The sequence below is a fragment of the Syngnathoides biaculeatus genome, chromosome 12 (assembly GCF_019802595.1).
Source record: "Syngnathoides biaculeatus isolate LvHL_M chromosome 12, ASM1980259v1, whole genome shotgun sequence".
Taxonomy (NCBI): domain Eukaryota; kingdom Metazoa; phylum Chordata; class Actinopteri; order Syngnathiformes; family Syngnathidae; genus Syngnathoides; species Syngnathoides biaculeatus.
Window position 1 is genome coordinate 20,972,176 of NC_084651.1, and position 19,136 is coordinate 20,991,311.

Sequence of the window (19,136 nt, forward strand, 5' to 3'; positions counted from 1 at the left end):
CTGCTGCTTGTTACATCTTTGGTCTTATCCTGGTCTCTACCACTCCCCTAAACCCTCATTAGCCAAAATGTCATTATCCAAATGGAGAAAAGTAAATACGGAGTGTAGAATTTTCAATGAAAAATGGACTATGTCCTATTTATTGATTGAAATGCATGGGAAACCATTGTGCTTGGTGTGTTTGCTCCAAGTTTCGGGACTGAAGGAATATAATATTCAATGCCACTACAAGAGTCTTCACAGCAAAAAATATGACGGATTGCAAGGACAACTGAGAAACAATAAGATCAACGAATTGCAAGCGGGTCTGGGGAAACAGCAGTCAACTTTTATCCAGTGAAGCAGGGGTAAAAGCCAGCTACCCACTTGCTAGGAAAATAGTATTAGCACCAAAGCCGTATTCCGGCGGTAACTTTGTTAAACGATGCATGATGGAGGCGGCTGGACTCGTATGTCCCGAGAAGCGACACGGTTTTGCCAATATGAGCCTGACGACGAATACTATAGCAGAGGATTTCGTACCTATCAGCAGATTTACACAGCCAATTGAAACAGAGAGCAAAGTCATTTATTGCATTTTCTGCTGCAATTGATGAGAGCACTGACATCACAGACGTGGCACAACTGGGCTTATTTATTTGTGGAGTTGATGAGAGATTGAGTTTTACTGAAGATTTTCTTGAGTTGGTTCTGTTGGAGGATGCTTTTTTTCCTCCACGTGTTTGTTCAATTTCAGGTAGTGAGAACATTAGTGATCCAAATAAAGGCTGGAGATGATGAACAGTTTCTTTGAAGAATTTACTTACAGAACATTCTGGGCACTTATGTGTTACAGACAATGGCTGTAGAGAGGAGATCACAAGTGCCAAGATACAGAAAAAGGACACATCCTGAATTTTGCAGAAAGGCGGACCATGTTTCTTTCGGCGTCACCACAGCATGTCATCTCAGATGAACGTACATATATGTCTGGCACAATTTTTTTTTTTATATACATCAGATACCCTTCCTGATGCAACCCTTCTCAGGGAGTGGAGGCCCCAGTGGGATATGAACCCACAACCCCTGGCTTACCAAACCAGTGCTCTAACCACTGAGCTACAGGGCCTACTCAGAAAGGTGGACCATGTGCGGTATGAAACCTATGGCATGACATCGGGGCTTTCCACTTATAGAAAGGGTTTCCGTCTCAACCGGTCCTAGCTGGCAATTGATTATTACAAAGTGTCCGGTATGCAGTTCATCAAGGTTAGCGAAGAGATGCACTCAAGGACACATCTGGCTACAGACCAGATCCCCACAGAGGACATGAGGAAATTATGCAGTCATGACTAAATATGGGTATAATACATACTTCAGTGCCAATGACGGGACACCACTGCAGCCAAAGACATTTTTGGCTCTGTCGTTGATGCACTGGAAAGAGTTGGAGTGGACTGGTCCCGTGCCATCAGCCTGGCTATACTGTGCTGACTGGCACACCATCCATGGAAGGAAAGACTGTGCCGCGACAAAGTTCAGAGAGAAAGTAATGGAGATCGTCAACTTCACTATAAAAAAAGTATGGTGGAATTCTACTGTTCATGCAACTCCATGAATTTTCAGTATGCATGAATGCATGTATAAAGTTTACACATTTACAGCACATGTGAATACTGTTTTTCTTTACACATTTAATATTACTCTCCTTAGTTTGTAAGGTGGAGGCAGAGATTATATTAAAATGTTATATGTACATGTGCAAATGCTTTAAAAATTCATTTCTTTGTAAATCTCATTTAATCTTAAAGTGCATGACTATTTTTCAATACCAATTACTTGATAAAGTTTTGTGCCTTTGTACAATCAGTGGGATCAGTTGCAATGCATATTTGTGAAAGATAAAAGTATATTGAACATTTGTTGAAGAAAATTTGAGCTGTTTCATGAAATGTTTTGTTTAAAGAATGTTCATTAAATTTCAACATTTTCCCAATGTTCTTGTCGTGCTTCTTTACACCAAAACAAAGGAAACCCATGATTTTTTGGTTTATAGCACAGTATATGGTATAATTTTAATGGTCCGGCCCACTTGACATCTACCGAGGCCGTATATGGCCCACAATGTGAAATGAGTTTGATACCCCTGCTGTAAATACTGTGGAGATAATTGTGGACTTCAGGAGGCATCCTTCACCACAGTTGCCCCTGACGCTGTCCAACTGTCTTGTGTCAACCGTCAAGACCTTCAAGTTCTTGAACATCAACTCCATCCTCAAAAAAGCCCAGCAAAGGATGTAGTTCTTGCGGCTTCTGAGGAAGCACAGTCTGTCGCAAGAAATGCTGAGACAGTTTTACACAGTGGTCATCCAATCAGTACTGTGTATCTGTAATTCGACACCCCTAATGTAGGTGAAAAGTGCAAGTCCAGGCATGTTTAAAAAAAAAAAATAAAATAAAAAAAAAAAAAGAATATTCCCGCATATAATACATTCACACAGGAATACATCTGTTAATAGTGAGTTACTTTAATTTCATGTTGAAAACCATAAAAGACTAGTAATCAGAGTTCATATCTACTTGTGGTTAGCTTGTTTCACTAAGAAGATGAAAAAAAAAAAAATAAAACCAAACATAAAATCTGAATGAATGAATCTATTCAGAAATCTGAAAATTACTGCGACAGTAGTCATTTCTTGCTCAGTATACAGTTCACCTAGGCCTAAGAATGAAGACGTGATTCAATTTTAAGGAATGATAATAATGTACTGATGCTTTCCCCATTGCTAATTTGAACACTTCTCTTCCAGCAGGCTGAATTCCATCAGCCATGGACGGCTCCACACTGTGAAAGTGCACTGGTAAGGCTGAGGACACAAAGTTCAGAATCCATATTAACATGGGACAAGATTAAAGGGGAAATCCAGTGCATCAATCAGTGATGAAATATGTACCCTATTTTGACAATGTGATGTTAAATCTTCTCTCATTTGATAGAGTTTTGAGAAGATTTATCTCGACAAGTACGAATTTTCAGGGGCGCTGCCATTGTCGCGAGTCACATGATCTACGTGGGTGTATGTGACGTGTTCCGTGCCGTTCCAAACGCTGGATTACATGGGACACCATTATGCCCAGGATTTATCCTCATCTGATGAAGAAATAGCAGTATCGGTTGGCTTCAGCGGTGGCGGAGGCTTTTAGCCACCACTCAAGCCGGGCTAAAGGCCTTCGCCGCGTCTGGGGCTGGAACCTCGCTCCCGGTCGCTGCCGGAGCTTGTGGTCCGCCTTCGGTGGCGGCGGAGGCCTTTAGCCTATTTTCGGGGTCCATCCCAGAGCTCCGCAGGCCTTTGTTTACGCACTTATGTCGCACGTAGGCCTCCGAGTAGTCAGACTCAGAGTCATTCCGCCTGAAAAACCATCCGAATATTCAACATTAATTAAAGCCACAGGTTCAAATCTAGTATACCTCAGTCTTCCCAATCAACTGATACTGCTAATTCTTCATCAGATGAGGATAAATCCGAGAAATCAGCGCTGGGCATAATGGTGTCCCATGTAATCCAGCGTTTGGAACGGCACGGTACACGTCACATACGCCCACGTAGATCATGTGACTCCCGAAAATTGCAGCGCCCCTGAAAATTCGTACTTGTCGATAAAAATCTTTTCAAAACTCTATCAAATGAGAGAGGATTTAACATCACATTGTCAAAATAGAGTACATATTAGGGATCGCAAAAAAACGCTTACATTCATAACAGTTTTTAACCAAACACCGATAGCAAAAAAACAATTTTAAAACCGGTACCATTGTGGTGTTTACATAATTCACCTGTGGACCACGAGTTGGGGTGCGGGGTTCCGCACGGACTCTTTTTGTTGTTGCTTTTCCGGAGTGACGAGTTCACAGAGTTATGCGAGTAGTGTTTTGCTGTAAGTAAGTTTCTTTCGGCTTGTCCCTTTCAGGGTCGCCACAGCATGTCATCTCAGATGAACGCACATATATGTTTGGCACAATTTTTATGCCGGATGCCCTTCCTGACGCAACCCTGAGTAGTGTTTTGATGTCTGCCAATAAAACAAGTTTTGTTCCTGTGTCTGATACTCCGCATCCAACTCCTTTTTCTCCAGCGCTACAACTTCTTGTAAAGTACTCCCATACTTTGGAGCGTTTCCTCGATGCCATGTTTGATGTTCCTTTGATTTAACTGAATGTTTTTTGAAGTCCAACTTTACTCTAACAGAGAAACTTTTAAAAAGTGGAAATGATATTGGAAAAAAATAGCGGAACCGGAAGAAATGATTGGAAATTTTAACCGATTTTGAAAGTCCGATTACGGTTTCGGTTTAAAAAAAAAAAAAAAAAAGCCAGTTATAACTGGTTATTTGTAGCCTGTTGCGATCCCTAGTACATATTACATCACCTATTGATACACTGGTCATGCAAAGCACTGGATTTCCCAGTTAAGAACTACAACAAAGGGAAAAGAAAAAAAATGTACTTTATGTCATGTTACTGATATTTCAAAAATTTTAAGGATTTTCAAAAAGTTTCAAGCATGGCAAACAATACAATGAAGAAAAAAAAAGTAGCCCAGGGCACCTTGGACTTGCGTGCCACCTTACAATTTTTGAGTTACAAGCTGTCGCTTGGTCTATTTTTTGCTTTGTAGTTTGGAATGAATGTGAGTCACACCACTACTCTTATGAATCTAAATAATAATTTAAAAAAGGTGAGGACTTTAGGTACTGTAATGCGCTCGCATGTGGGCAAGTAGAGCCAAAATGTCCGATGCCCTTTCAGTCATTAATGGAATGGGACAAAAATTCAAACAAGTATACAAAATGAGAAAGCCAAATAGTGATTTCACTCACTGGGCCATACCCGCAAAACTAATGAAGAAGACTCATACCTGACCCAAGACTGCAACTCCGCACTGCTCATCCGAACTGTCCTTCCTACACGAAGTCTTCGCCATTTTCACATTAATGACGTAACGGATGCCAGAAACAATCTAAAGGACATGAATTAAAAAAAAAAAAAAGTCATCAGTTTAAGGATTTACAGTTAATTTCCCCATCGGCCAGCTGGTACACGCTGGTTTATTGCAATCGTCTCGGCGTGACTAACCTGACTTTTAGCACTGACCACATCTACCAATTGACTGAGGAAGAGGTCGGCCGAGGCGTTGTTATGTTGCCCAATGGCGAATTTGAGGGCATTCTGCACGTCTTCGCTGTTGGAGTCCGCATCGCTAAATCCCCCGGGGATGACGTGGCCGAGGCCAACGGCGCAAACCCCAAGAAGAAGGACAGCAACTTTCCAAACCATTGCTGCGTGTACTTTTCGGACTGGAGCGTCGCTTCTCCCAGTTACGTTTATATAAACATGTTTCGCAACAGAGTCGCGCGACGTGATAGGCTCATTTTTGGGCCAATCAGGGACGTCGAATGAACAGTTCCTTGGACTGACAGATGCTTCCGGTTTTGTGTCCCCGATGCGAGTGTTTACGTCTTCCTTCCATTTTGATTTCATTTCAAACTACTGGCAAGCCGTTCGGTGGTACGATATCCATTTGCAATACTTTATTTACACATTAACGGGAGTTTTGTGAATTTTAACGTTTTAAACAGGTGAAATTCTCACACGTGGGCGTTCACTTTCTAAACACTTATGATGCAAAGAGTAATTTTTTTGAAGTAAGTCAATTTCTATATCATCTATGAATCAGCTGCTTCGCTGAAGGATACATTTAAAAAAAGCGTTTCCACATGTTGCAGAGACTCCTTCCTGAGTTTGGATGTTTTCCACAAGCGAATTTTGATCGGGACAGCAGTTGCAACGGGGGTTGTGTTGCTCTACATTCGGCACAGACGATATCACAAAGTCCAAACTATTCCTCTTGGGGAAGGATGGTGGGGAGTAGGCGAAAGGCAGCAGTCAGAAGACGACAAGATCTTTTCTTTTGAGGTGCAGACCTCAGATGATGAAATCAAGGTGAATTGGATGGGTCATGTTATTCTAAACTAGAAAACCAAGGCGTAGGCCAAGCAAAAAAAAAAAAAAAAAAAAAAAAAAAACCAATAGTTTACAACATGTCAATTCCTCAGGACCTTCACGAGCGGCTTGACAAAACCCGCTACACTGATCCTCTGGAAGATTGCGCTTTTCAGTATGGAATCAATTCAACCTATCTCAAGAGAGTGGCTTCCTACTGGAGACGTGGGTTTGACTGGAAAAAACAAGTGGCAATGCTTAACAAGTATCCACATTTCAAAACTAAAATTGAAGGTATTTTTTTATGTACCTCATGGTTTTAGAGCCAGACACTGAAAAGAAATTATAATGCGAAAAAAAAGTCAACTTGTAAATTCCAATATAAGTGTCGACATTCCGGCAAAATGTCAAAGCAACTGTAATTCTATTATTCTCGTAATTGCTTTCAACAGTTTGTCCTTTCACTCACATCCAAAAGAGCTTTCACGCTACACTCTTTGTACATTTTTTTTTTAAATTTAATTTATCTCATCTGACATGATGAGTGTGAAATTTAACACGAGTGTCACTGCTTATTTGTTTCTGCCTGAGAAGCTGGAATATTAGTAGAGTAACTCTCAGTGACATTTAAATAGAACAGAACAGCGAAAACCGAGACTGTGACTTTCATGGACTTATCATTTTCAGTGTAGCACTAATAAACCCGTGATTTGACAATGCCCAAACTTTTCTCCCCTTCAATAGGAATAGATGTGCATTTTATCCACGTGCGGCCAACTCAGCGCAAACAGCAGAAGGTTTTCCCACTTATGCTAATTCATGGCTGGCCAGGCTCCTTCTTTGAATTCTACAAGATCTTGCCACTTCTCACAGAAAGCAACAATGATCTTGCCTTTGAGGTTATTTGCCCGTCTATACCAGGCTATGGTTTCTCTGAGGCCCCTCATCAACAAGGTACCTATAGGGGGGAAAAAAACTGATAGATCAAGCCATTGCATGCCGTGGGTCTTTCAATTTTTACTCTGTGCTTCTATGTAGGTTTCGACAGTCTTGCTGCAGCCAGAATTTTCTTGAAGCTGATGGAGCGTTTAGGGTTTTCGCAGTTCTATCTGCAGGGAGGAGACTGGGGTGCCCTCATCACCACCAACATGGCACAGATGAAACCTCAGTAAGACAGTCTGCATACAAAGCTTCAATTGTTGCCAATATAGCGTCACTGCATTTGAATTGTCTCTACACTTTTTCATTCTCATGTCACCAATATGGAGCCTCGATGTGAAACAATGTTTGCACTGTGCAAAAACACTAATGCTGCAAAATCCTGCGAAGAGCACAACACTTGCAGTGTCAGCTAATTGACAGTCATTTGACTGACAATGTTTTTTTTCTTCTAAACAATCCTTTTTAAACATGCAGGTGTGTGAAAGGTCTCCATTTAAATATGTTGTTGATGGGAAGAGGATTTAAAGTGCTGCTGTCCCTCCTGTTTGGCCCTTATCTTCCCTTCTTGGTGGGACTGAGTCGGGAAGATGTCCGCCGCTTGTTCCCTTTCTTTAAAAAGAACGTGTGGGTCATCTTGAGGGAATCGGGCTACATGCACATTCAGGCAACCAAACCCGACACCGTAGGTATGAACATAAAAATACAATGTTCAAAAGTGGTGTGCGGATTGATGAAAATATTAACACCGAGATACCAATGTGGTAGTTGATGTTGATTGATCTCAATGTCAGGGGATTGATAGTTTGTTTCTCTCCAGTATGCACTGCTGCAGTTCTATCAAAAAGGTAACTTAGCTGACTGCATCTGGTTAGCACATCTGCCACGCAGTTCTGAGGACTCAGGTTGAAATCTGCCCTCACCTTTGTGGAGTTTGCACGTTCTCCCTGTGCCTGGGTGTTTTTTTGGGGTACTCCGGTTTCCTCCCACTTCCCAAAAACATCCACGGTAGGTTAATTGAAGACTGAAACGCCTGTAGGTGTGAATGCGAGTCCAAATGGTGGTTTGTATCTGATGTTCCCTGTGATTGGCCGGCGACCAATGTACCCCGCCTCTCGGGCTCTCAAGGCTGGGGTAGGCTCTGGCGTGCCCACCAAAATGGAATTCCCATCATTAGTCAATATCAATTTATAAAGTGCATTGGCAATTAGTCAACTCAAAGTATATAAATGTTTAGATCTCAATGCAATAGGTTTATCCCAAAGACATTATTAAAATGAATCATCCATCCACCCATTTTCAAAGTCGCTTATCCTCACGAGGGTCACGGGAGTGCTGGAGCCTATCCCACCTGTCATTGGGCAGGTGGCGGGGTACACCCTGAACTGGTTGCCAGCCAATTGAAGGGTACATGTAGACAGACAACAGTCGCACTCACATTAACATCGAGGGGCAATTTAGAGTGTCCAATTAATATTGCATGTTTTTGGGATGTGTGAGGAAAGCAGAGTGTCTGGAGAAAACCCACCCAGGCACGAGGAGGAAATGCAAACTTCACACAGGGGGGCCGCGATTTGAACCTGGATCCTCAGAACTCTGAGGCCAACTCTTTACAGTTGCTGCACCGTGCCACACACTACAAGTAAATGTCCCTATATTATGATTATAGATTTTTTCTGATTCTTTTCTTAATTTGACATTTTTACCCTTCAAGCCCTCTTTACACACACACACACACCACACAAACACAAAAGATACAAAAATACTTCAAGGTAAAAGAAATTCATAGGTTTGGTAATTTCATGATACACCAACCTTAAATATACAAATGAGTGAGTGTTGGTTATACTCGCCCCGTATTGACTTTCTATCGGATCAATATAATACCGTACCTGTACAACAGCAACACACACACAAATACACCACACACGCACATATGTGTGTCTTATTTTGTATTTAGTGGAACTTCCTAAGTTGATCTGTAGTCATACAAATATCTGCCTTTGGATAGAGACAAAGCTTTGGACTTAATCATATTTTATGTATAACCCAAGTTCAGGCAGCCTTTGTGGCTTTTTAACTCAGAAAGAATAACTAGGTCAAAAAAGGGATGCTAGAGGAGACATACTAGCCAAATTACAAACACTTCCTGGATCGTTCATACTGTTTCATCAACAGAGTAGATTGGACAAATGTAATACACTTCGGGTGTTGTGATCTCCCTTTACCTCATGTTGGTTTGTGGAAAGAAACTCGCGTAATGCCGAGTTGTCGTTTTAGTAATTTCTTTCATGCTGGTCTCTGAAGATATTTGTTATGTGAAACTAAAGATGACTTGTATTTCCAAGTTTTGAGGCATTTTTCTCTGGAATTTGAGGTTTGAATCCAAATTTTCCATTTTTAAAGACATTTAACTTTCGAGGTTTCACCGTTTTTCTGTCTTCAAAAGCATGTGAAAGGCACGGTAAAGTTTTCCATTGGTTTAACAGGCTGTGGAGTGAATGACTCTCCTGTGGGCTTGGCTGCCTACATTCTGGAGAAGTTCTCCACTTGGACTAATCTGGAGAACATACATTTGGTGGACGGTGGTCTGGAAAGGTGGAAGAGCACATTTGATCTTTTTCCACCTATCAGCAATTTTTATGGGATGGCTCATAGCTGTTGTTGATTTTTATAGGAAATTTAGCCTGGATGATCTTTTAACGAATGTCATGATCTACTGGACCACAGGCTCCATTGTCTCCTCCATGCGTTTCTACAAAGAGAACCTTAAGGGTAATCTAGACAACAGGGTTGATTCAAGGTATGTGGATTCATAACCATACTTGAGGCCTTGTGTCTTTGGAGTGACACGATGACTATCATACTGTTCTAGGACAAAGATATTTGTGCCCACTGGACTGGCTGCCTTCCCTGGAGAGCTGATGCACTGCCCCAAATCATGGGCCCAAGTGAGGTTTCAAAACATTGTCTCCTACACTTTGATGCCTCGAGGTGGTCACTTTGCTGCCTTTGAAGAGCCTCAACTGCTTGCCAGTGATCTAATCCAGTTTGTCAGAAAGGTGGAGCTTTAAACACACATATTTCACAATGCTTCAGAAGATGTCTGAGACGTTTGTGAATAATTAATGCATAATTTTCCATTTCTATGATATACATTTTTAATCTAATCATTATATACTTTTCAATTGTCCAAAATGTTTAGAAAGTAGATTGCAAACACTATAAAGATTTGGTTAGATTTAAATTCATAAGTTTTTTTTAATTAAAATTCCACATTTTATTGGTCTCCAATTTAGTTTGAAGTTATGTTTTTTCTCATTTTTATATAAGAACACAATCAAAGCCATCTGTTTTAAACCATGCAACAATGTTAATATAATCATACAATTTCCTTTGACTTACTGTATTTTATACCATATAGAGCTTGTGCACCTGCGTCAGTGAAAGACTGGCCATATAGACAGTCTAGCAAAGCATTCGTCTATGGTAAGTTGTTGGGAGACGGCACAAAAATATGTCTTATAGCACAAGGCCCAGAGTTTTGTCCAATACCGTTAAACATTTAGAAGGTGATACGAAACGAAGGTATGTGGAAAAATGAGAGACACTTGGCGTAGAGGACCCATACTTAATGCCGGAGTCAATGTTTTCGGCGATAAGAAAGTGGACTGTTAACCCGCTTCCGCTTGTCTTGGACAACTGGATCTACTCATGTATCTGGTGAGTAAGTCCTCGAGATTTACGCGGAAGAGTTTGAAAGTGTAGAAAAGTCTGGACGCAGACAAATACTTCGTTGCTGGATCTGTACTCAATCAAGAATAAATCCCACATAGTGATGGAGCATCTCAGATTTTTTTCAATACAAATAACAATATTTAAATAAATGACCCCTGGTTTTACACAAACTCGCATTCATTAACTATGATTGGGGAAAAAAAAAGACAGCGAGTCGACTCCTCCGTACATGAAGCGTGTTGCGGCCACACGTCAAACTTCGGTAAACCTCCCCGTGACAATGTTTTGTCATGTTTGTCATGTTTTTTGTTTTGCGTTGTTCTCAAATTAGTCCAATGCGTATTTGAAAAAAGAAAATAAACCGTTGGAATAGTCTTCAGCCCCTGTACACGGAAGCATATTGCGGTCACGTGTTAACCTACGTAAACATCACTGTGACCAACGGTTTATTTTCTTTTTTAAAATACGCTTTGCACTCATTTGAGAACAAAAAATGTCTGTCGGGGAGAGGTTTACCAAAGTTTAACGTGTGGCCGCAACACACTCGTGTATGTTGGAGACAACTCCCTGTCTTTTTTTGTTTTTTTAACGCATTGTTCTCAAATGTCCGAACATGGCATTATAAATACTTCTTGGGAATTTGAGATTGAGTAAAATAATTCCTACCCAAAATGAAGTGATCGCTACACAGTCGTGTGTATTTGGTTGGGCACCATCCATCACGTTTAATTGCCGAAATCCATTTGATTTTTTCTTGTCTTTTTAGATGGTATTTCAATAGAATGAGCTCTTTGAATATCTGTCTCATCTGTTGTAACAACCAACAGCACAACAAGTCTCCGGCATTGTGAATATTCCGCTCCGGTTCAATGTCCCCCACGCTGTTGAGCAACTTTTTTTGACCGGCAATAAGGCACGGGGTTAATGGTGACGTCACGTGCACGAGCTCTATACAATTGCCCAATGTTCAGTTCTGCGTCATTGCATTTAAATGTCAAACCAGCATTAACTGCAAATAAATTAAAAAAAATAATTAGATGTACGACTCCCACAAAATGTAAAAATGGTGCTTTACTTTCAACCACTATTGTAAGACTTAAACATAAATAAGTACATATAATTCACATATTTCAAGTTTTGGCCAACAGGAGATTTTGTGTGCACGTCAAGGCTCAAGAAATCAACCCTTTTGTGAAACAATTGGATGGAACGCTTCAAGGCTCTTCTTATCTGGCCATTACTACTGTATAGGTTGTACTGTATTTTGCAAAGATTATTAAATAAGAAAAAAAAAATCAAGTCTAGGAAGTAAAGTGAGTGCCCTTTCCTATCGGCCCGTTGTAGAAGGTGGTGATTTATTGGAATACGCCCCAAAAGTGGTTTCTCCCATTTGGGTTACCTGCCTTACCTGGCCCTGTCTGTCAAAACTCTCCTTCAGTCTGATGCCTGAAGTTCAAGTGGCATCTGCCCTCTCACTGTCAGGCAGGTGGATTTCGTGAGGTAACCTTGACTCAAACCACGCCTGTGGCAAAGACATTTTTTTACAGAGAAATACTCAAGCAAATAGCAGTATGACACCAAAAAGCTAGTAATGATGAAAAAATGAGCCTTTGAAGTTACTGAAAAAGTTGAGGACACCAATAGAGAAACTGGCTAATTAGATCACCAGAGATATGACCTTTATTACCTTCGCAAAAATTGAAACTAAGCTTTACTCAAGATTCAACTCTCCTTATGGATATACGATATCTTACCGGAGTAAAGCTGATGGTGAAGATTGCATCCGAGCGGCAACTGGAGTTATTCATCTCTGTGATAGTAATAAGACAGTTGGTGTTCCAGCAACTTTCGACTGCTCCATGTTCCTGTAGCTGTGAACCAAATGTTTGGACAAATCTAAGCACAGAAGTCTTTTTTACCATCGAGATCTTGTTTTGAAATTCCAATATTTTAAGACAACTCAGGAGCGATGCACAGTATATGGAACTGTGGTAAAAATTATATATATATATATATATATATATATATATATATATATATATATATATATATTCCAGCCATATATGACATATATAAATGAGCCATTTTCACAGACGTCTCATTTTTTTTTTGCTGAATTACCCATATATGACTGCGCGCCGCCATTTAACCTCTTTACCTAATGCTGAACAGTGTTGTAGATTCCGGAATGCTGTTTGTTACCGTTTGTGTTTTTGTATTTCACGGGCGTCTTGGGACATGAAAAGTTATGTTAGGACAGCAACCTGCGCAAATACCCGGTTCCAGGAACTGCCTTAAATGGAGTTGTTCTTCAGCAATCTCCAAAACGGAGTTGTTTTTTTAGCAGGGACCTGCTTTGAGTGTACAGTCACAACAGAAGTGATTCTGCGCAGACTCACTCCGGACTTGGGTGTCTTGTCACATCAATTAGACTCCGTTTTGAGATTGTCCGGCAACAGAAGCTTTCCGACATTGCCTCTATAATCTTTGTTCTGCTTTTACACACACACACACACACACACACACAGAAAGCATGAGAAACTTTTTCTTCTTTTTTTGTCGAACTGGGACTTTTTTTTTCCAGTCAGATTCTTTTTTTGTATCAGTGAGAGTTTTGGGGTGAATGAGATTTTGTGTGAGTGCTTTCTGTTGTTCAACTGAAGTCAAATTTACCAGAGGGTGTACAATTTTACATTTAAATTTGACCTGAATAAGGTACAAGTCTTGTTTTGACGTAAAATATATGGCCAGAATTACCATATAATTTCAACTCAGTTCCAATATTTAGGTTTTATTTTGGATTTTTTTTTTGTTAGTGTATTTTGTCTCTTCCGACGTCCTCCCTTACATCACATCCTGTTTCTTCTTCGCAAGAAAAGTAGGCTTCTAACGGGGTGAGTTGAGGACAAGAGCACTAAGCGTAAAAAAAATATATTTTTTAAGAACGATGTTGTTATGTTGTAGGAGATCGTGGCGGTAAGTGTAGACTCACTGGATATGATATCGTTTAAATTTAAAGGGGATCACCTGAGTGGGTCTTCGTTTTCCTAGAATCAAGCGCTTCTGAAAAAAAATGCCTGCACTAACTTCTTTTTTTTTTATGACACACGATGACTACTGTGATGTGCAACGGCAAGTTGTTTTGGACAAATATTAACGCTGTTTGGTTTAGCGTTTGCAAACGTTGTTTGAGTTTGTTCCCCACGAAAACAATGTCGCTCAAGTCATTTAAATGTTTATTTTGTGGTGTTTACATAATTCACCCGCGGGACCTCGAGTTGGGGTGCGGGGTTCCGCACGGACTGTTATTGTTGTTGCGCTTCCAGAGTGAAAGGATATCAGAGTTCCGCCGTTATGAGTGGTGTTTCGATGTCGAGCAATAAAACAAGTTTTGTTCCTGTGTCCGGCACTCCGCTTCCGACTCCTTTTTTCCGGCGTTACACTGGTGACCTCTGAAACGCCGTGCTTGGCCAGCTCTCCGGGCAGGAGGAGACGGACGGCGGTCTGGATCTCCCTGGACGTGATGGTGGAGCGCTTGTTGTAGTGCGCCAGGCGGGAGGCCTCGGAGGCGATACGCTCGAAGATGTCGTTGACGAACGAGTTCATGATGCTCATGGCCTTGGAGGAGATGCCGGTGTCGGGGTGGACCTGCTTCGGGACCTTGTACACGTAGATGGCGTAGCTCTCCTTCCTTCCCCTCTTTCTCTTGCCCTTGCCGGGCTTGCTGGCGGTCTTGGTGACCGCTTTCTTGGATCCCTTCTTGGGCGCGGACTTGGCTGGCTCAGGCATGGCTTCTTGCGGTTGATGCTGCAGTCTAGCGCCGGAGAAAAGGAGGCGGAGTGTCGGACACAGGAACAAAACTTGTTTTATTGCTCGACATCGAAACACTGCTCGCATAACGGCGGGAACTCTGATAACCTTTCACTCCGGAAGCGCAACAACAATAACAGTCCGTGCGGAACCCCGCACCCCTAACTCGCGGTCCCGCGGGTGAATTATGTAAACAACACATTTTTACCAATGTCACCCAAGGTTGTGGTATTGGTTTTCATTGCGACCCACTTTGTAGTTATATTTTGACAGGAACTGCTCTTGCGTGTGTGTTCCGACGTTGTCACATTTAATTTTTTTGCAGTTTATTAAAAAAAACTACATCAAAAAGTTTGAATAATTTTAATTGCAAAAATTGTATTTTTGTGTTATCAAAATATTCAACCTTGTGTATGGTGCTACACAACAGTACAGTGGTTTGAAAGCTATGCATTGGTGTATACTGTGCATGGAAGATGTTTGTTGGTTTTGTATGCAACATTGTGTGTTTTTTTTTTTTTATTATTTTTCTGGGTGGCACGGTGGATCAGCTGGTAAAGCGTAGGCCTCACAGTTCTGATGACCCAGGTTCAAACCTGGCCCCGCGTGTGTGGAGTTTGCATGTTCTCCCTGTGCCTGTGTGGGTTTTCTTCAGGCACTCTGGTTTCCTCCCACATCCCAAAAACATGCAACATTAATTGGACACTCTAAATTGCCCCTCGGTGTGATTGTGAGTGTGGCTGTTTGTTTCTGTGCGCTGCGATTGGCTGGCAACCAGTTCAGGGTGTACCCCGCCTCCTGCCCATTGAAAGCTGCGATAGGCTCCAGCACTCCCCATGACCCTTGTGAGGATAAGTGGCAAAATAAGATGTATGGATGGATGGATGAATTTTTCTGAGTCAGATTTTTTTTTCAATCACATAAAATGGGTACACATATGCTGAGCTGGATTTGAGGTTTGGGGAGGAAACTCCAGATTAATGGTGGAGAAATTGTGTATGTGTGTACAGTCCTTTTGGTCATTTGGAGTACACAACATAAGAGAAGAGCAGTAGGCAACCCATGGCGCATTGTTTCTTATCATGTGTGTTTTAAAGCTCAGTTAATGTTTAAAACTGGTGAAATTTGCTTTACTTGTGTATTTCTTTTCATCTAGGTATTTTGTTTGAAATTCTCAGAACAGCATGCTTAAAGGTACAATGTTTGTGATTTCCCCAGGAGTTGAGTACCGTATTTTCCGCACTATAAGGCGCACCTAATAGCCTTTAATTTTCTCAAAAGCCGACGGTGCGCCTTATATATGGCTCAATATTGAGCCTTTGGTTCAGCTCCATCTAATGCATAACGTAACCCCAGCCTCGACTGCAGCGTCTATTGTATGTGCCTTATATATGAAGAAAGATTTAATAGGCCATTCATCGAAGGTGCGCCTTATAGTGCGGAAAATACGGTAATTATTTGGATATAAGCATACCTTTGTAATTCATTAGTGTAGTATTGTATTCTCTTGCGATGTTTCGCTCTGTACTAATTTAATCATTGAAAGGTCATCTTTTATTTGCTTAACACAACTTTTGGATGGGACAAAAAAGGAATGAGTGACAATGATTATCGTTCATTTCTGATCCCATGTCAACTTTTTGAAAAACAATTCAAGGGGAAAGAGCAGTAAACTTTGCTGAATACACAACATTGGACTCAAGCAACGAAAAATGAAAGTTCTCCAAAAAGATGAACAAATGTCTGCAGAGACTGTTCTGCTGAAACACTTCCCCAAGAGTTGTCAGGTAGACCTACAAACATTTCAACATTGTCATGAAACTTTTGTTTCAGTAAATCACAATATTTGTTTGTTTGTAAACCAGTGCTGCTCCTTTATGTTCTTTGTAGGTCTATGGCTACTTATACTCTTATAACAGAAACAAACCAAGTAACATACAGGTTGTTGTTGATACATGGCCTGATTTTAAAGTCATCATTTGTCGCCCTGACCCACGAGTGAGTTTGCATACCATTTGAATTTTCTTTGGGGGTTTTTCTGTGCGTCTTAACATTTTTTTTTCATGTCACAGAACAAAGAATCCTCTGAATGGAGAAAAAAGGTCATATTTTACAGCCTGGATGAGAAGATTTTGAGGAAAATGTTATTGGATGAGGAAACAATCGACTGGAGCACCTATTTTGTTGTTGGGGGTAATTTTAAGGAATTCTAGAGGATAACAGGGTGCACATACCTCTGAACCTGGCAACCAACATTTCAAGAAAACACGTCAAATTGAAGAGCTTATATACAACTATTAAACACTTACAGTGCTTTGTGTGTGGTGGTGTAGATGAAAGTAGCAAAGCAAAATTTCGTAGTATTTTTTCCATGAACATGGAATCAAAATGAATTGAAATGTCATTGCAGGCTATGACAGTTCACATGCTGCCTTGCTGAAAGAAGTTTCATCGCTGAGACAAGTGAGCTACAAAGATCTGTCATGTTCACGTCTTCTATATTTGCCTGATAGTTGCCATCTGGTCAAACCAGCATTTGACAGGTTGGGAGTTCATAATACATATAGGATTACAAAATACTGTATGTCAATTTCATAATTTATTTCTGCCCTCAAGCGTCACCATACAAACAACCAAACAATTACCACGCCCAAAAATAGATTGAACACACACCTATTAAATTAAAGTTTGAAAATAATAATAATACATCTGATAACTTCAAAAATTACAAGAACAAAGAATTTAATGACAATTGTTAGTACACATCCAGTAAATCATTGCATTTGTGTGAATATCCAAAGATTAACATTTTAAAGCACATTTTCATTTTATTTTGTCATACTGAGTCTTTTTGGCTTAGTCTTTTGTCAGCATGGGACATCGATCCATCCATTTACTGAGGCGTTTATCCTCTCAAGGGTCACAGGTGTCCAAGAGCCTTTTCCTGGTATCTTGGGGCAGGATGCACGGTGCACCCTGAACTGGGTGCTAGCCAATCGCAGGGCACATAAAAATAAACAATTCACAGTCACGATCAACCCTAAGGAGAATTTAGAGTCTCCAATTAATGCATGTTTTTAGGATGTGGGGGGGAACCAGCATGCCTGGAGAAAACCATTTACGATAGTGCATTTAGTTTGCATTTAGGTAGCCATGGGAAACTTTACAACCCTAGAATCATTTCTTCATTAAAATTGCCACTCTATTCCTGAAATATTGTTACTTTTGTCCTTGTTATTAAACTTTGTTTCTCAGTGTGGGCATAATACTCCTTCATATGAATCCATGTAGAAAAGCAGTAAAACAAATACCAAAACACAGTGGTCACACATACAGTATTTTCACTTTAACCCCTGCTTGTATGCATAATTTTAATGTGATACAGTGGATGCATTCACTCTTTGATGTCTTTCTCTCCCAGTGATCTTAAATCTAGGATTTCATCTCTTGATCCCTCTCATGCTCACCTGGTGAATCAAACCTGGAAGTTTGGAGGCGATGAACTGGGCTACAAGAAAATTGTCAGACAGATCAGCCACTTCCCTTCATACTGTATCATCGACAGTCAGGGTCAGCCTGTATCATGGCTGCTTTTATATGAATACCTGTCAATGGGCATGTTGTATACTCTGCCCGAGCACCGACAAAAAGGTTATGCCACAGTCCTGGTCTACACCATGGCCCAGAGACTCCTCGCTGAGGGCTACCCAGTGTTCTGCCACGTAGAAGAAGACAACATGACTTCATATAAGATGATTAAAAGTCTCGGCTTTATTGAGGATCCCTCTTTCAGAGAGAAATGGATTGCATTCAATACCTGATTTGGAGAAGCAGCCGACAGGTTATCAGACCCCAACCTGATAACGCATCTTAGTAAATTACTTGCCTTGCACATAGCAAAGGTGTGGCTTTTTTTTCAATTGCTGTCTGAGGGGGTGTGAGCGAAATCAACTGCTTGACAACTTGTTTGGAATTTTATATGAATTTCTTTTGACAATCCAGACACATTTGCACTTCATTACCTGATTACTTGGGCCTGACATCTTAAATTATTCCAATTTGTACCTTTAGTATTTAGCCATATACAATATAATGAAAGTAAAAGTTTTTGATATGAAGACAATCTTTCTCTTACAACTATACTGGGGTTTTACAGTAATGGTCCGTGTTGTCCAATGTTGAAATGCCTTAACTGTATATGTGTTTGTATTGAAGAATTACTTATCCAGTCTGTTGGGGCTTGCTGAATGTAAAATATTCACCGCGAGGAGTTGGGATGCAGTATACAATTGCGCAATATACATGTACAGTCCGTACAATGGTTTCAGAAGGGTGAACTGTAATTGCATAATTAAAAAAATAATAATAACTGCAATGCAAATTTGTGTTTTTTAGTGTGTGTTATGGTCCAATGAGCAATCCAAGTCACTTGGGTGAATACAGCGGTGTGAAAATGTTTGGTGTTGGTTAAAGTACAAACAATTGGGCTATGAATGACATTTTTTGTTCTTTTGACGATAATGCTACCGGAAAACCAAGTTGACAACATCCACCTATATGTTTTTTGTCAATTATATTCTTTATTATATTATATATTATATTATTCATTATGATAACAGAAGAAGTCAGAAGAACAGTGCTTTGTAATCATTTGATTAATGGGTGCGCA

The 19,136-nt window shown here is 40.5% G+C and overlaps 4 protein-coding genes across 7 annotated transcripts; 2 read left to right on the forward strand and 2 right to left on the reverse strand.

The window, feature by feature from the left end:
* Positions 1–2,491: 2,491 nt before the first annotated feature.
* cst3 (cystatin C (amyloid angiopathy and cerebral hemorrhage)) lies at positions 2,492–5,373 on the reverse strand. Its single transcript, XM_061836482.1, has 3 exons — positions 5,114–5,373; positions 4,896–4,997; positions 2,492–2,846 (listed from the first exon to the last, which is right to left on the reverse strand). Exons 1-3 carry the CDS (start codon positions 5,312–5,314, stop codon positions 2,766–2,768), a joined length of 384 nt encoding a protein of 127 aa, XP_061692466.1. The 5' UTR covers positions 5,315–5,373; the 3' UTR covers positions 2,492–2,765.
* A 75-nt stretch (positions 5,374–5,448) lies between these two features.
* Positions 5,449–10,313, forward strand: ephx5 (epoxide hydrolase 5). The gene is made up of 9 exons (XM_061836475.1): positions 5,449–5,682; positions 5,764–5,980; positions 6,094–6,274; positions 6,725–6,934; positions 7,019–7,148; positions 7,397–7,608; positions 9,409–9,517; positions 9,597–9,722; positions 9,795–10,313. The coding sequence occupies exons 1-9, from the start codon at positions 5,657–5,659 to the stop codon at positions 9,991–9,993; spliced, it is 1,410 nt and encodes a 469-aa protein (XP_061692459.1). The 5' UTR covers positions 5,449–5,656; the 3' UTR covers positions 9,994–10,313.
* A 2,925-nt stretch (positions 10,314–13,238) lies between these two features.
* LOC133509466 (glycine N-acyltransferase-like) lies at positions 13,239–18,831 on the forward strand. 4 transcript variants are annotated; one of them, XM_061836479.1, is made up of 7 exons: positions 13,239–13,372; positions 13,474–13,551; positions 16,125–16,254; positions 16,358–16,465; positions 16,540–16,660; positions 16,878–17,010; positions 17,889–18,831. In XM_061836479.1, the coding sequence occupies exons 3-7, from the start codon at positions 16,180–16,182 to the stop codon at positions 18,286–18,288; spliced, it is 837 nt and encodes a 278-aa protein (XP_061692463.1). In that variant the 5' UTR covers positions 13,239–13,372; positions 13,474–13,551; positions 16,125–16,179; the 3' UTR covers positions 18,289–18,831. The 4 variants fall into 4 exon arrangements, with proteins under 4 accessions (XP_061692463.1, XP_061692461.1, XP_061692462.1 ...); XM_061836477.1 differs by lacking the exon at positions 13,239–13,372 and adding an exon at positions 15,624–15,661 and having other exon boundaries at positions 13,419–13,551; XM_061836478.1 differs by lacking the exon at positions 13,239–13,372 and adding an exon at positions 15,624–15,661 and having other exon boundaries at positions 13,546–13,633.
* On the reverse strand, positions 13,640–14,554 carry LOC133509467 (histone H2B-like). The gene has a single exon (XM_061836481.1). The coding sequence runs from the start codon at positions 14,552–14,554 to the stop codon at positions 13,886–13,888; it is 669 nt and encodes a 222-aa protein (XP_061692465.1). The 3' UTR covers positions 13,640–13,885.
* Positions 18,832–19,136: the final 305 nt, after the last annotated feature.

Coding starts and splice junctions, on each gene's coding strand:
- cst3 (XM_061836482.1), bottom strand. CDS start 5,314: ATGGTTTGGAAAGTTGCTGTCCTTCTTCTTGGGGTTTGCGCCGTTGGC. Junction 4,998..5,113: donor TGGTCAGTGCTAAAAGTCAG/GTTAGTCACGCC, acceptor CATGTCCTTTAG/ATTGTTTCTGGCATCCGTTA. Junction 2,847..4,895: donor GAGTTGCAGTCTTGGGTCAG/GTATGAGTCTTC, acceptor TTGTGTCCTCAG/CCTTACCAGTGCACTTTCAC.
- ephx5 (XM_061836475.1), top strand. CDS start 5,657: ATGATGCAAAGAGTAATTTTTTTGAA. Junction 5,981..6,093: donor CCTCAGATGATGAAATCAAG/GTGAATTGGATG, acceptor TCAATTCCTCAG/GACCTTCACGAGCGGCTTGA. Junction 6,935..7,018: donor TGAGGCCCCTCATCAACAAG/GTACCTATAGGG, acceptor GCTTCTATGTAG/GTTTCGACAGTCTTGCTGCA.
- LOC133509467 (XM_061836481.1), bottom strand. CDS start 14,554: ATGCGAGCAGTGTTTCGATGTCGAGCAATAAAACAAGTTTTGTTCCTG.
- LOC133509466 (XM_061836479.1), top strand. CDS start 16,180: ATGAAAGTTCTCCAAAAAGATGAACAAATGTCTGCAGAGACTGTTCTG. Junction 16,255..16,357: donor ACTTCCCCAAGAGTTGTCAG/GTAGACCTACAA, acceptor TGTTCTTTGTAG/GTCTATGGCTACTTATACTC. Junction 16,466..16,539: donor TTTGTCGCCCTGACCCACGA/GTGAGTTTGCAT, acceptor TTCATGTCACAG/AACAAAGAATCCTCTGAATG.